The sequence below is a fragment of the Electrona antarctica genome, assembly GCF_951216825.1.
Source record: "Electrona antarctica genome assembly, chromosome: 14".
In the NCBI taxonomy this organism is placed as follows: Eukaryota; Metazoa; Chordata; class Actinopteri; order Myctophiformes; family Myctophidae; genus Electrona; species Electrona antarctica.
In genome coordinates this window covers 7,417,353-7,434,852 of record NC_136795.1, presented here as the reverse complement: position 1 = coordinate 7,434,852, position 17,500 = coordinate 7,417,353, and the positions used below count along the sequence as shown (strand labels likewise).

Below are 17,500 nucleotides of genomic sequence, written 5' to 3'. Positions count from 1 at the left end.
ACCAACATCAAACATCCACGGCGAAGAAGCACATTGATGGAAGGAAGCAGAGACAGAGTTGGAAGGCTTTGAGGAATAGATAGGGAGAGTTTCTCTAATAATATACACCGGTGGTTTCGTAAATGTGTACACCCGCTACAATATCTCTTCAGCTGAGCACCGCCAGATTCATTTTTGGTGTCTCTGGTCAATTTATCTGCGGAGGCTTATCTGTGGTATAGTTTCTCAGATTTAACAATGAACGTGAGATATATTATTCATAACCAATATCACACTGCACCAAAGCACCGTTAGGGGATACAAGTACGCCCATTGGAGAAAAACGGACATACAGTTGGAGGCCATCGATATTGTCCTTTTCTTTTTGCTGAGGTTTGCGTGATCTGCGCAAAAGGACAGTTAACCCATTTTGGGCGGGAACCCCTTTTGGTGTTTTAAACATTATGTTATAATTTAGCTATTGAAAAATAGCAGATCTACAAGCTCATAGCGCGCCACCGAGTGGCGCGCTACGAGCTTGTAGGTCTGCTATTTTTTGAAAAATAGTGAAAATATTTATTTCAGAAAACTGGAGGATTTAGAAGGATTTTTTAAAATGTTGAGGTCAGGCCTAAATGGGTCAAATGATAAGGGACAATATCGGTGTTACAAATGGGTAAATGAACACTTTAGGATGTGACTGTGTATCCTCTACAGACTTGGAATGTACCTTCTTTTAGTATGAACACTATCCTTCAAAATACCTTTTCAAGGGTACTCCTCACACATCGGTGAGAGGATCATACAGCCATAAATGTACAAATGCACATCTTTCTTCTTCTGGTGAAGTGCAGGAAGTTGAGTTGAATGATGGTCTCTTAAGATGTCTCTCATATGGTGTTATAGTCTGGTTTCATGAGTTTCTCTGTGAACGGGACTGTTATATTATTGCTGTTATTATAGATTAAATGACATTATGACAGAGTGGCAGTAATATGCTCTATTGCAATTCCAAACCTGTGGGCCCCAAATCATTAATAAAACACAAGATTTGAATTGTAATACAGTATAACATCATACATATACATAAATGTAATGGTATTTTTGAGTGGTGCAACCACTCCAAGGAACAGCAATGTCCGTCCGTCCTCACCTATGTGTCCTCACCTATGGGACTATGAGTACCAGTAGGGGAAAAAGTGGCGCTGTTGTGCCAGAAACAGAGAGAGAGAGATAGTGTTGCACTGTTGCCTGCTAATTACACAGAGAGAGAGAGAGGCAGGGGGAGAGGGGAGATAAGAGGGGAGTTGCACCACTCAGTTCACACGGGTGTGATTTTCTGTATAACCTTGAAATATGTAACGCTGGTTCTGTTGATCCGAGCCGGGACACGATCGGTGTGCATTATGTATTCATAAATATCTGATTTGATTTGATTTGATTGAAATAATGCATTATAAGCTCAATTTCCGCTGAGCTTATTTACATATAATGCATTATGACCTGCACTTATAATACGTCTTATAAACGTTGTTATAAGTTGTCATACATGATTATAAACATTTATAATGAGTGAAAAACCACCGCTCCATATCTGTCCTCTCACATTTTCTCTCTCTCTCTCTCTCTCTCTCTCTCTCTCTCTCTCTCTCTCTCTCTCTCTCTCTCTCTCTCTCTCTCTCTCTCTCTCTCTCTCTCTCTGACTCTCTGTCTCTCTGTCTCTCTGTCATTCTCTCTTTCTCTCATAGATGCATCAGCTGCTCTTCAGGTCCGTGCTCTGAAGGATTACTGCAACAACTATGACCTTACCAGCCTCAACATCAAAGCAGGAGATGTTATCACGGTACACACACGCTCACACGCTCGCGCGCGCGCGCACGCACACACGCACGCACGCACGCACGCACGCACGCACGCACGCACCACACACCAGTTGTGACATCAAAGCACTAGGCTTGTTTTGGTGGAGTTCAATGCCGCTGTTTGCATGAAGTTTAGAGGTTGTCAACTCTTCGGTGGTGTTCACTCGGCCGTCAGACAGAGCCCAGAGTTCACACACAGCCTCATTAAAAAGTCATGCTAGCCACAGCGAGATGTGTCACAGAGCTCATTGTCTGTTTGCGGCATTCAATATGCTATTCTCACATTAGTGTCCCTTCATGTCCTCCGAAGAGCCGTTACCAGACTGACGCAAACATCCCACATGTCATTACTGTAACAACTCCACAACGCCATTTAACCACATAACCACAAAAAACTTTATTTTTGGAAAATGTACGAAATTTTTGGCATTTTGTAATTTGGGAGGCCAGGGTTAAAGTGGTTAATTCATTTATTTATTCCACACTAGGGCATTAAGCAACTAGTCGACTAGTTTACTAGTCGACTAGTAAATCCACTAGTCGACCTTGTTGGTACTAGTTGACTAGTTGATTTTTTCCCGATTTTGTAGGCCTCAAGATCAGGTACATTATAGTTATAGTCACCAATGTACACAGTTTTTAAATGTACAAATATTTATTTCCCAAAAAAAAAAACGTTATTTTTTTAAACATAATACAGTAGGTGGTTAAACAACTAGTCGACTAGTTTTTATCCTACTCTTGTCCTCTCTTATGCACCTGCCTTTCTGGTGTGCAAAAGGCTTGTTTTTCCACTATTCGACACTAAATAAAAAGCTGAAACTATAGCATTGATGTTCCACTCCCAAGAGGAATTATTTGAGCTGTAAACTGTTGTAAGGCAGGATAGATAGATTGCGGACTACTTGTAAGCATTAGCAGTGTGACACTAAAGTAGAGACCCTAGACGGTTCTGCAGCACGGTTTCTAATGACAACGTTATTTATGTGCATCTAAAACACCTGTGAATACTGTTACTTTTAGTTACACATTGTTGAATCTGCATTTACACATCAGAAGAGTGCATTTCCATTTAAAGTGTACTCTCTTTTTAGACTATCATACTGTTTTTTCTGTTTTTTTTTTTTACACCTTTCGCACTTATCTAAACTCAAGCGTACACTCAATTGCTGTAACGCTGAGGTTTTTGCTGTGTAGTGTAGTGTGTACATAGTATCTTTTGTAGTCCACCAAACAAATTTATATTCACGTTTCTCTGTGGACATAATATTTATTAGAGGCTTCTGTTTAACTCGCCAAACATGTACTGAATTAAATGGGGAGAGATTCAGAACACTTCCTCATGGCACTCAACCGCAACAATTTATTATTCACTATCAACAGTATCGTTACGTCAGTAGCTGCTCGTAGCAGTCCATTAAACGGAGACAGTTGCCATTATGTCTGCTGCCGTAAACATGTTTAAAACATTTAACATAAGCGGCTCTGGGAGCAGTGTGTAAAACACGTTTAACCCATCTGACGTCGAAATTAAAAAAATGTCTTTTTGTCAGTTTTCTGAAATACATTACATTTCTGAAATGTCAGTGGTGCTCAATATTTCATGTCAAGGACCCCAAAAATTATATGTAATCGGCCGCTGACCCCCATCTGAAAATATGTTGTTCCAGGGACCTCCCCAGAAGCAAATATTTTAGTTAAAATTGTTCGCTCTGAAAGAATATATATTCGAAATTTGCGCCACATTTTCACGATTAAAAAAAAATAGCAGACCTACAAGCCCGTAGCACGGCACTCGGTGCCGCACTATGAGCTTGTAGATCTGCTATTTTTCAATAGCTAAAGTATAACAGGTATAACAGCATGTAAACATATTTAAACATTTAACATAAGGTTCTGGAGCAGCATGTAAACATGTTTAAACATTTAACATAAGGTTCTGGTAGCAGCATGTAAACATGTTTAAACATTTAACATAAGGTTCTGGTAGCAGCATGTAAACAGGTTTAAACATTTAACATAAGGTTCTGGAGCAGCATGTAAACATGTTTAAACATTTAACATAAGGTTCTGGTAGCAGCATGTAAACATGTTTAAACATTTAACATAAGGTTCTGGTAGCAGCATGTAAACATATTTAAAACATTTAACATAAGGTTCTGGAGCAGCATGTAAACATATTTAAACATTTAACATAAGGTTCTGGTAGCAGCATGTAAACATGTTTAAAACATTTAACATAAGGTTCTGGAGCAGCATGTAAACATATTTAAAACATTTAACATAAGGTTCTGGAGCAGCATGTAAACATATTTAAAACATTTAACATAAGGTTCTGGTAGCAGCATGTAAACATGTTTAAAACATTTAACATAAGGTTCTGGTAGCAGCATGTAAACATGTTTAAACATTTAACATAAGGTTCTGGAGCAGCATGTAAACATATTTAAAACATTTAACATAAGGTTCTGGTAGCAGCATGTAAACATATTTAAACATTTAACATAAGGTTCTGGAGCAGCATGTAAACATGTTTAAAACATTTAACATAAGGTTCTGGAGCAGCATGTAAACATGTTTAAACATTTAACATAAGGTTCTGGTAGCAGCATGTAAACATGTTTAAACATTTAACATAAGGTTCTGGAGCAGCATGTAAACATGTTTAAACATTTAACATAAGGTTCTGGAGCAGCATGTAAACATGTTTAAAACATTTAACATAAGGTTCTGGTAGCAGCATGTAAACATGTTTAAAACATTTAACATAAGGTTCTGGTAGCAGCATGTAAACATGTTTAAACATTTAACATAAGGTTCTGGTAGCAGCATGTAAACATGTTTAAACATTTAACATAAGGTTCTGGAGCAGCATGTAAACATGTTTAAAACATTTAACATAAGGTTCTGGTAGCAGCATGTAAACATGTTTAAAACATTTAACATAAGGTTCTGGTAGCAGCATGTAAACATGTTTAAACATTTAACATAAGGTTCTGGTAGCAGCATGTAAACATGTTTAAAACATGTAACATAAGGTTCTGGAGCAGCATGTAAACATGTTTAAACATTTAACATAAGGTTCTGGTAGCAGCATGTAAACATGTTTAAACATTTAACATAAGGTTCTGGAGCAGCATGTAAACATGTTTAAACATTTAACATAAGGTTCTGGAGCAGCATGTAAACATGTTTAAAACATTTAACATAAGGTTCTGGAGCAGCATGTAAACATATTTAAACATTTAACATAAGGTTCTGGAGCAGCATGTAAACATGTTTAAAACATTTAACATAAGGTTCTGGAGCAGCATGTAAACATATTTAAACATTTAACATAAGGTTCTGGAGCAGCATGTAAACACGTTTAAACATTTAACATAAGGTTCTGGAGCAGCATGTAAACATGTTTAAACATTTAACATAAGGTTCTGGAGCAGCATGTAAACATGTTTATACATAAGGTTCTGGAGCAGCATGTAAACATGTTTAAACATTTAACATAAGGTTCTGGAGCAGCATGTAAACATGTTTAAACATTTAACATAAGGTTCTGGAGCAGCATGTAAAACATGTTTAAACATAAGGTTCTGGAGCAGCATGTAAACATGTTTAAACATAAGGTTCTGGAGCAGCATGTAAACATGTTTAAACATAAGGTTCTGGAGCAGCATGTAAACATGTTTAAACATTTAACATAAGGTTCTGGAGCAGCATGTAAACATGTTTAAAACATTTAACATAAGGTTCTGGAGCAGCATGTAAACATGTTTAAAACATTTAACATAAGGTTCTGGAGCAGCATGTAAACATGTTTAAACATTTAACATAAGGTTCTGGAGCAGCATGTAAACATGTTTAAACATTTAACATAAGGTTCTGGAGCAGCATGTAAACATGTTTAAAACATTTAACATAAGGTTCTGGAGCAGCATGTAAACATGTTTAAAACATTTAACATAAGGTTCTGGAGCAGCATGTAAACATGTTTAAACATTTAACATAAGGTTCTGGAGCAGCACCCTGACGGTCGCTGGAAAGGCTGCATCCACGACAACCGCACAGGAAACGACCGCGTGGGCTACTTCCCTTCCACCATGGTGGAGGTCATCAGCAAGCGGACAGGTGCGTGTTTCTCTCCTGTGTGTGTGTGTGTGTGTGTGTGTGTCTGTGTGTGTGTGTGTGTGTGTGTGTGTGTGTGTGTGTGTGTGTGTGTGTGTGTGTGTGTGTGTGTGTGTGTACCTCAGTCTGTGCGCGGTTTCATAATGGTCAATTTGAATCCCAACGCCAGGACATGAGCCAGCGTGAAACGTAAGTTTCTAGTCATTAAGACCAGTGTCTGTCTAGTCTCTGGCTGAAGATGAACATGGAGCTGTATAGATGAAGACGATGACGGAACACATGGAGGATTTCAGAACAAAGATCATCTGTTGGTGAAAGAAGAGTTTTTGTGCGCCTGTTTCTGTGCATTCCCATCCAGGCAGCAGTGTTACCCAAACACTGCGACCAAACATCTATAGAGGCCATTATTGTAGTTCTCCACACATTGAGTATTTTCTCCATCAAAAATGTACATTCTCCTATAAGCTACCTATACCGCCATACAGTACGTCATAATTTTAAGTCTTTGCACTGTGGCTCAGGAGGACCCAGAGCCATGAGATTACAGGGTCAACGACAAAGAGCAGCACTAGTATTGTATTATTTATTTTTGCTTTTGCGCCTGGACTACATTTGCTACTATACTCTCTCTAGTAGCGACCGTAGTGGGCACTTATTCATGATTGGCTGCCTCGTCTCTAGGCTGCCTCTAAGCCAATGGGTTACTACCCATAAAACCCATAGTCTGAATGACATGAAACCCATAGTCTGAACGCCGCTGCAACGTGAAGCCGTGAGGCTGCGGCACACACACACTGATTATACTGTAGAGATGTTCACAAACGAGAGCTCTCTGCACCTGGCAGCTATGACTGAGTGCGAAAGTGCATAAACCATTTTGATAACCACTATATACTTTACTTAATAGTACACATTCCTTCACTGCCATTCTTTTTGCCATCTCGGCCACTAGGAGGCGCTGATTCTTGAACTGTCTATCGGTGTCTGTGCGTCAGGTAGTTTGATCTGTTTTGTGAGTGTCTTGTTCATAGCGTGTCATACATGGAATTGTATGTAGTGTATGTACTGTATATAACAGTCTGTCTGTCCTGTGTGCCCCTGTCTGTCTCTGTCTGTCTCTGTCTGTCTGTCTCTGTCTGTCTGTCTGTCTGTCTGTCTGTCTGTCTGTCTGTCTGTCTGTCTGTCTGTCTGTCTGTCTGTCTGTCTGTCTGTCTGTCTGTCTGTCTGTCTGTCTGTCTGTTTCTTTTTGGCTGTTAGTCTACCTTCGATCCTTTCTAACTGTCAAAATGTCACTTCTTTCTGGTGTCAATCCACTGCACTCTATTGATCTTTCCATGGCTTTAACTCTCTCTCTCTCTCTCTCTCTCTCATCCATTCACCTCTATGTCAGCTCTCTTTGATCACTTCTGTTCCCTTGTGGAGTGTATCCTTCATATTAGCATTTCATACTAGTTGATCTGGAGCAGTGGCGGTGGTCCTGGAACATTTGGGGCCCTAGGCAAGACTAGTTCATGCACGCATGTGCGCACGCACGCACACAAATGTGTTAGTGTATTACGTTTAGCTGTTGATCTTCAGCTGGCAGTATTTAGCTACCAGCTAATGTGAACATGAGATAGTTATAATCCCAATAGTGAAGCAATTTATATCATGCTTGAGCTAGCTATACAGCTAATACTTAATCATTATAATAATGGGTTTTTATTTATAAGGCACTTTACATTTGTGTATTCTAACCAAGAATACCTTTGCAATCTATTGAAATAACACTACTAGCTCATTTACTCCAATGAATGCAGCATATAATAGAGATTATGCAGTTTTTATGGAGATGCCGTAATGAGCAGACACAACAAGCCGACAAGCTCCCACAAACACACTGACTAATAAGTCCCAAGGCATGTCCTTTCACACGTGCGTGCACGCGCGCACGCACGCACACACACACACACACACACACACACACACACACACACACACACACACACACACACACACACAGTGTGACAAAACAAACAAAATTCTCTCAGAAGACATTTATTTATAATTTTATATTTAATCATGCACGATATCCCCCCATCCCCTCAGCACTGACTGTACAGCAGAAGTCAGAGTTATTGCATTTTGAAGGCATTAATAATGCATAATGAAATGCTGAATAGCTGAAGATATTTATCTATTTTGCATAACTAGGCGGAAATGTCATAAAACACAGGCAAGGGGCCAGTAGCAACCAGCCTGTTGAGAGTGATGGTAGACGGTAGTTAGAGAGTAGCCTGGCTAATAAGCCAGACTCAAATCACACTGTCGTGTCGTGTGGTATTTGAGTCTGGAGATGCTGTGTATGGATCTTGTTTCCCGGGGGGCGGGTTCAAACATTTTCTCTTTGACGCAATTGGTCAGAGCTACTGTCAGTCAAAGGTCTCAAGCATTGAACGTCACTGTACCAAAGCCCGCCCATATTGCATACCGTGTCCCTATTGGCCACACCAGTTCTCTGGTGTAGGAAATGGGCGTACAATTGAGCCTCTCCAGACCGTAATCCGCCGGCAGGCAATTCTTTTTTTGCCAACGGCTGATTCGGTCTGGCTTATTAGCCAGGCTAGTTAGAGAGCCCATTAAGGCCTGGGATGTTGTATTCTTCCCTGAATGGAACGTGTTTACTTCCCCCCTGAATGCGCGCCTTCGCTCATGCTCATATTGCGATCATGACGTTGGCGATCTGTGAAACATGCACGCCGTCACCAATAAGGGGCACGCTATGTTAGTATAGGAACACGAGCCAAGGTCACCTTTCTTTATGAGCCTTCCACCGCCATCCTAGGAGGGGGGGGGGGAGGGGTGCGATCCATCGGAAACATCTCCACGTTTACGCTTCATCACTCTTTTGCTTTTCCATTTCTCCCCGCTGCGGCTGTCGGCCTTTCCATTTAATTCCACTCTCTTCTCTGTTACCATCACTCCATTGTGTGTCACGGTAACCTTCTTACACGTTAACCACACACGCCGTTTGATTTGTGATTTCGGCATTTGTTTTTAATTTCTCCTTCTTTTGTTTCCTTCTCTTTTTTTTGTAATTTTCTGTTCTGTTGTTTGTTTGTTTGTTTGTTTGTTTGTTTGTTTGTTTGTACCATGGCACCGGCCGCTGCCGGCTGTGTGTTGTGTGCGTCTGGTCTCGGTGACTGTATCCAGGTTTGGCCAGCACAGTCATTTGCACCCAACAGTTTCAAAAGATACCGCTGGTCGCCCCGGCGACGGTTGCCCCTGCCAACGTGGTAGTCAACGGCAACGACCCCACGTTCCATCAGATCCATATCCTGCCTCCTCCACCGCCTCCTCCACCACCACATTCCCATCAGCCACTGCTTCCACTTTTCACTTCCTTTGGCTATAACAGGTCGCCCGTGACAAGCCCACAGGGAGACACACCCACTGCCCCAGGTACACACCCCTTTTTTCATATTATTATTATTATTATTAATAACTAAAGCTTCAAGGGATGCTTTCATTTGTCTAACCATTATAGCAGTAGAATGCAAAATTCCTGATTGGCTACGTGAAATCCTCTAATGCGCACTATTTCTCAGATGGACTTGGCAGAAGGCATCCTTTAAAGTTTTCTGTTTGGGACTATAATTTATGTAATCCATTATATTATTCATACGGTATATGAGTTTGGGTTTTCTGTTGCTGTCGTCATTTCCATTATACGTCTGACTCAGATATAGTATATGTTTGTTTTTCGTGACACAGTCTCCCGAGAAGGGGGAGAATTGGCTATATTCAAACTTTTAATCTCCCACACGGCAATCGCTGATTCCGCTAGTTGTTGCAGTGTGAGACTGACGGGGAGTTATGAGAACTCTGAAGTCTGACAGATGAAACCGTAGATGAATTTTGACAGAAAAGCAATCATTGTATGATTCGGCGTGCTCGCCTAATAGTCTTGCAGTTAGTGGCATGCATGTTAGTGAGCAACTCTGAGAGAATGGGGATGGTCCCCAGACCCCAGACACTGCTCAATGACTGACCACTGCTCATAGTTAGGATGGGGTAGATTAATGATCATTCCCTGCATTGGATCAATCACTTCAAATTGCCAAAAGGGCAATTTGCAGGATAGATACAGTGTCAGGGACTTCGGGAGGAGCCACACTTTGCCTAGACCTAAAGTAAGTTTGACTCACACAGTACAGAATGCACAAAGGTAAATCTTGTACATTGACTACTAATATAACTTTTATACATTGTAGGTGTTGGGCTACACAGCTAACATTCTGAATGTTAATTTAACTCATTGACTCTTTATAGAGCGTCGCAGTCCTGCCCCCTTTCCAGACCCGAAAAAAATTTAAAATATTTTTTGAAAAGTCTATGAGGAAAATGATCAGGGAATTCTTTTCCGCGTCTGGAAAGGGGGCGGGACGCTCTATAGGGGAGTTCAACTATGTTATTCTATTTGACTATATAGACCTGTGTTTGCTTGAGTTTGTTTTTTTTAATTATTTGGGAGTCTTCTTGGTTATTTTACCCCTCATTGTTTTTTCCTCTCCTTTTTGTTGTTGTTAGTGTCCGTTCTCTCCTCCGCCCCTGTCACTAGGACAACTCAGTCCTCACTCACACTCACATGCATACATACACAGGCACACACATGGACCACATGTATCAATCTCTCATTTGCACGTGTGTGTGTGTGTGTGTGTGTGTGTGTGTGTGTGTGTGTGTGTGTGTGTGTGTGTGTGTGTGTGTGTGTGTGTGTGTGTGTGTGTGTGTGTGTGTGCGCGCGCGCGATAATTCAATTTCTGAAGTGTTCCTGTCTCCAGTGTCGTTGTCAACTCTGAGCACCGTCTGTTTTCACATGTATCCACCTTTATCCACCTCACGCTAGAGCTTGAACGTGGTGAACTGTGTGTGTGCGCGTGCATGTGTGTGCGCGTGCATGTGTGCATGCGTGCGTGGCGTGCATGCGTGTATGTGTGTGCGGTGCACGCGAGCACATGAATGTATGAGTGCGAGGCCGCAAAATGTGTATCGACTGTGTTGAGCAAAGTGTCCCAAATCTGCTATTTTTAGTGAATAAGACCTACATTTCCAAAGGCTCGGCAAGAAGATAATTTTAACGTTATTTGGTTGCTCAGTCATGTGATGTTTTTTGCAAGATGTGCTTTCTTTGTTCTACGAGAGAACAGGGGAACTCTACATAATAACCATTTCATTGTTTCAGAAAAGCGATCCAACAAAATGTGATCTTATTTCTCCCGAATAAGTTATGAGTGTATGTCATCTGCTTCCTGTGTGTGTTCTTCAGAGTGTGGTCATGAATGTATTACTACTGTATTATTGTCATAGTCACAACTGTTTGTCATTTCCTCATGTATACGCTCTCATGGGTAAAACAACACATCACAGTGCAACACAATTGTGAGTTTGTAGATCAGCTATTTTCAGTGTGCGATATGGCACGCAATTAAAGGACCACTTCACCACTTTTCAACCTATCTTCATATAATAGGTCCTCACTAATAATCATGAATAATCATGATTTTCTACTCAGTCTGTATGTAAGAGTTTAGAAACCGGCTTCCAGTGACATCATCATTAGGCAGATTATTTTTTTAAACAAGATTTTTTTACAAAAATGTTTAGATTTTCATTATCGTGGGAACGATGGCTTCCATTTTTGCATTGCAACTTTTCAAGACTAGAAAGCCTGCAGTTTTTATTAGCTTGTATTCCCCATCGATGAGGTCACTGGAAGACGGTTTCTGAACTGCTCACAGCCCTCCTATGAGACACAGGCCGAGTAGAAAAAAATTGCGCCATTTTTTCATGATTATTAGTGCGGACCTATTATATGAAGATAGGTTGAAAAGTGGTGAAGTGGTCCTTTAAGTATAAAATATGTACAGCAGCCATGTTGGAAAGAAATTGGCCATCTTCCTTACTTACTAATTTTGGATTTGTCAGTGTTCCATTCTGGTCAAACAGAGAGTGCTAATGTTGTGTATATTGGCTCACTGGAAACTCACCAGTGGTTCACAAAGTGTTGTTCAGGTACCCTCATCCTCATGGGCTCCTTTTCCACCAAAAGAACTTTGGTTCTAGAACTGGTTCCGTTCTTTCTTTTTTATGACGGTTTGTACGACATCTGCTGCTGCATCTTCCAACCTGAATATCCCATTTTGACCTGAGATCAGATTCTAAAAATGTCTTCTACATCCTGACAGTTTTTTGAAAAGGCTATGTTTCAAGTCAGTCGTTCTTCAAATAGCAGACCTACAAGCTTGTGGATCTGCTATTTTTCAATAGCTAAAGCATAACATAATGCTAACACCAAAAGGGGTTCCCGCCCAAAATGGGATATAGTGACATGCCCACTGTGGTTCCCACTTCAGGGCAAGAAGGAGTATGTTTTGGTTCCACTGTGGTTCCCACTTCAGGGCAAGAAGGAGTATGTTTTGGTTCCACTGTGGTTCCCACTTCAGGGCAAGAAGGAGTATGTTTTGGTTCCACTGTGGTTCCCACTTCAGGGCAAGAAGGAGTATGTTTTGGTTCCACTGTGGTTCCCACTTCAGGGCAAGAAGGAGTATGTTTTGGTTCCAGTTCCCGAACCAACTTTTAGGGATCTGAACCAATTAATTTGGTTCAAAATTAGGCAGGACAAAAGAACGGAACCGGTTCAACCCCTGTCTGTGTGGTTTCTTGAGGGGGTTCAGTGGGGGCAGTGTGACCAGTGTGAGGTCCCGTAAGCACCCATTTGGTTCCATTTGGTTCCGGGGGTCCTTGAAATTAAAATGTTTGAGAACCACTATGCGACACTAAATGGAACAGAGCCGTATTTAGTATCGTTGTTAAGACCTGTGAAGGAAGTAAGGAAAGGAAGAGGCCCCATTTCTTTCCAACATGGCTGCCGTGCATAGAGCTACCCTTTAATGGGCATTAGGGTTCCAACATGGCTGCCGTGCATAGAGCTAGCCTTTAATGGGCATTAGGGTTCCAACATGGCTGCCGTGCATAGAGCTAGCCTTTAATGGGCATTAGGGTTCCAACATGGCTGCCGTGCATAGAGCTAGCCTTTAATGGGCATTAGGGTTCCAACATGGCTGCCGTGCATAGAGCTAGCCTTTAATGGGCATTAGGGTTAGAAACGGTCTATCATGTTGTCCTGCAGGTAAGGCTGTTCACCGGCTGTGGGTGATACCGTGTATTTTACACTTACAGGTTGCTTTCACATGCACTACTTTGCATCATCACCCTCAAGCAAGATTATGTTCTTAGATCTCATGATCAGCAGATTCAACATTCAATGCATCTGAGTGACTCACACAATTAGTCAGTCAGTGTTGTGTGATCTTTAACTTGTAGCTCTCACTGTCAGTCAGTCAGTCAGTCAGTCAGATAGTCAGTCAGTCAGTCAGTCAGTCAGTCAGTCAGTCAGTCATAAGGTGCTGCCAGACTTACTAAAGAGCTGCGGACGTTTTCGGCTGTCGGACAGCTTCTTTTCCGGGTTTTTAGACAGCTGGTGGATGGAAATTAAGCTCCACCTCCGCGGACGACTGCCGCGACGGCCAGATTCCCGGAAACGCTCTCCTCCGCGGCAGTCGTCCGCGGAGGTGGAGCTTCTTCTGTCCGCGGCTGTCGGCCGTTTTCCGCTTATAGGTGTGGAAACACTGATAGTCAGTCGCTCGCTCGCTCGCTCTCTCGCTCACTCGCTCACTCACTCACTCACTCACTCACTCACTCACTCACTCACTCACTCACTCTCATTCTCAAAATATCAAGGTTCTCTCTATTTGGGCCTTTTAATTGGAGTGACCTTCATACTCCAGACAGAGCAACAGACTGACTCACTCTCTATTCTCTGTCATGAACTGTCTGTCCGCTAACATCTCTTTGAAATGATCCTCACATCCCCTTATTTCCCCTCTAATTACATCCCCTTGGCCATGTTCCTCTCCCGAACTCGCTCTAAATCTATTCCCATCTAAAAAAAAAGAAAAGCTGAATTGAAGCTTGTTCTGAGCTTACACTTGTTGCACGTTGCTATGGTTATTTGTTTGCTATAAAGGCGTCAAATGTAGATGCATGTGCAGACTATGTAAAGCTCCAATCTGAATGGGTGCAACATGGCTTCATGTGCTGTAGGAGGAGCAGTGATGGGTGCAACATGGCTTCATATGCTGTAGGAGGAGCAGTGACATTAAGTGAAGGCAGAGCATACTGTGATGATCATGATAGCACACTGTACAATCCTGAGTGTTCAATGAATGTGGAGAATGTATAAACATAACCAAATGGTCCATGTGATGTTTATCTGGTAGGTCCTCTGAAGAACTGCAACGTTCTCTTTGCACTCCACTTAAGTGACTATTAACCTTGCTATTTGTTGAGCAGTACATTTACTAGCACATTTACTTGCACTTGTAAGTCACTCTGGATGAATGCCTAAATTGTTGTAAAAATTTAAAAGTGTCCATTTGGTTACATTTGTACACTCTCAGAGGTATACAAATTGATTTAATTAACGCTGAGGACTGTACTGTGTATGTGTACCAGCTTTTCTCCAAATCTGCTTTCCTATAGTGGTCATATCTAAACCATGCATAGCCCCTTCAATAAGATGGTTATAATGGTTTATGACGAACAAACACGCTCTCCACATGCACTATAGCAGTCCCATTATGACAAGAATATTGCATATATAATGACACACTGACGGATGTATTATATATGTATGTGTATGTGCATTATGGCATATGTGTATATACACAGATATACATGTTATTAATCTATTTATGTACTATGGGTATATAAATGTATTCATATATCTATGTATTATATATATATGCTGTCTTTTTTTCTCTGTGTGTGCGCGTGGCTGTGTATTTGTATGTGTGTGTGTGCGTGTGCGTGTGTGTGTGCGTGCCTGCCTGCCTGCGTGTGTGTGTGTGTGTGTGCGCGTGTGTGTGTGCGTGTGTGTGTTTTGTGTTTGTGTTTGAGAGAGGGAGAAGAGAGCGGGATAGATAGAGGGAGGGAGAGAGAAAGAGAGACGTGTTTGCAGCCTAGATATAAAAACCCAGCTAGTTATAAATCCCCTTCTCTGCCCTTCATCCCTCAGCCCAGACCAGCACTCTTCATCACTTCCTTTGTAATAGTAGTGTTTTGGGGTTTTGGGATTGATAAATTAATGTGCGAGCAATGAGCAGCGCCCTGAAGTCGTTGTGTAATGTCCTGTGTCTTATGACAGCAGATTAACAGAATACTGTAGCTTCTTCTATATAGGCTTGCTTCATTCACAACGAGTCCTCTGCTGCAATGCAGCGTCGTTTACTTTCAATTCCGAGTTCTGTCCAATTTACTGTTCATTTTGCCAGAAGGCGTTAAGGGACAATCTGTCATCCAGTCCTTTGAGCGACACGTGTTGTGAGTAACAATATGACTGTTCGGTGTACTCTAATTAGAACGTGCATCTTCTTTAAAGATGGAGTGCCATTTTCCACCCTAAAACATGATCATCAGGTCTTATTGTTATATAAGGAGGAAGACGTTTTTCAAAAAAGTGTACAGTATTTGTTAAAATGTCGTTTTTATGTGGACACGCCCACCAGTTCATTAAGTATGCCTGGTTTGCTTGGTGGGTGGTGAATGGTGATCCACCTGAACTTAAGCCGCACCCACAGCTGTAGTTTTCTTTTCATTGGCACGTTTGACTGTCAAGGGTTCAGCCTCCAGGAAGAAACCCTAAATACAAAGGGAATACATCATTGCACATAAAAACGACTCCAGGGTGTCTAATGAAGTACTGTCACCTCATAGACACATGAAAAACTGAAAAAATACAAAAATTGTGGCACTTCATATTTAATTCCTAGAAGAAAAATAGGGCTGTTACAGTATGACACAACTATTGAAAATAGTGTAAGTACTAAGTATGAGAGTCAGTAAACAATTAAAAACAATGTTTTATGGTGACAACATTTTTATTTAAAATAAACATTTCATGAGTTATTTTAGAAAGTATTTCTGTAGTAAGCTACAGAAATATTACATTGTAAAAACATGGACAAAGCAGTAAGAAAATAAATAACAATTAGATATCTATGCTGTTAAGTCAAGGCTAACAGTAATTTAGATTTCTGAAATAAACTGAAATTAAGGAATAGGCCTATACTTAAAGCCAAAATGCTTTTTCTAGCGATGTAGTGGAGACACTTGATGTAATACGTGGTGTCAGACACATTTTTATATAGATTAGTATGTATTGTATTAGCCTATAATAACTTTTTTTGGTTGGTAGGTAATTGTCAAGGTTTTATTTTGTAGCATATGTACCTAAAATACACCTGTGGCAACCTTCCAGGCAGTGACATTCTTGTACTTAGAGCCTCATTAACATTGTAGACAAAAAAATATATCAATAATTCTGTTACTAAAAATAGTAATTATAAGTAACATAAAGCCTCACCATAGCATTGTCACCTTATTTACAACCATGTCATTTAAGGCTTAATGTCAAGGCTTTTAGCAAAGCATACAAACAACAAAAAACGAAGTTGCTTTAGACCAGTTTTTAAAACCTAATATACAATAAGAAGTGATTCATCGTACAGTACACGTACAGTCTTGAGATAGTTTGCAAAGGTTACTGACAGCCTTAGCCTATAGGATTAATAATATATGAATAATAATGGATTTAATTTATAATGCACTTGACATTCCACATAATCTCAATGTGCTCACACCACATCACACCACTAAAACATCTAAGGAATGAAAAAAACCCAAAAACAAAAACAAATGTAAAACATGAGGGCATAGAGCCTAGAGGTAAAACTAGTGAAGATAGAAAAATGCCATGTTAAAATAAAGATGCTAAGATTAATAAAAAAAATATGTTTAGGCCGAACTAATGACGGTGGTAGGCCATGCTAGTGTAAGGGGCGGGTTGGTTAGCAGCAGCTAACGGTGGTGTTCTGTGTTGAAGGTTGTCGCGGTACAGAGGCCAGTCCTCAGGGCTCCCCCACCCCGTCCGGTGGGCCGCACGGAGGCTCCAACGAGGAGATCTGGGTGCTCCGTAAGCCCGTGGCAGGTAATCAAAGCCGTGGCCGCGCCGAGCCCTCAGCGCCCCTCGTCCTCCTCCCCCCTATGACCCCATATGACCCTTTCAGTTCCAAGCAGAGCTTAAATAGTATCTGACGTCCGTTCAAAAAAACAGTGGTGGAAAAAGTACTCATTTGTTTTTTTACTTAAGTGAAAGTATCAATACTGCAATGGAGAACTTTACTCAGACTAAAACGTTTGGAATTCAAAAAGTATTTGAGTGAAAGTACAAAAGAATTGGCATCGAAATGTGACTTAAAGTACCTAAAAGTAAAGGTGCTCATTGTGCAGAATGTCCCGTTTCCAGTTCTGCTAGTTTCAAATGGCCCAAATGTACGGTACTGTATATAGGGCTGAAGTGGTTAACCCATTTAGACCTGATATGAGGACGATTCTACAAATGTCTTCTAAATCCTGACAGTTTTCTGAAAAACCCA

The 17,500-nt window shown here is 41.0% G+C and overlaps 1 protein-coding gene across 1 annotated transcript in view; it reads left to right on the top strand.

Annotated features, from left to right (window-relative positions):
* The window catches only part of caskin1 (CASK interacting protein 1), a 165,119-nt gene that overhangs the window by 120,277 nt on the left and 27,342 nt on the right, over nucleotides 1-17,500 (top strand). The window contains 4 exon segments of the mRNA XM_079521656.1: nucleotides 1,728-1,822; nucleotides 5,849-5,966; nucleotides 9,156-9,404; nucleotides 16,948-17,052. Coding sequence (XP_079377782.1) covers nucleotides 1,728-1,822; nucleotides 5,849-5,966; nucleotides 9,156-9,404; nucleotides 16,948-17,052 — 567 coding nt within the window.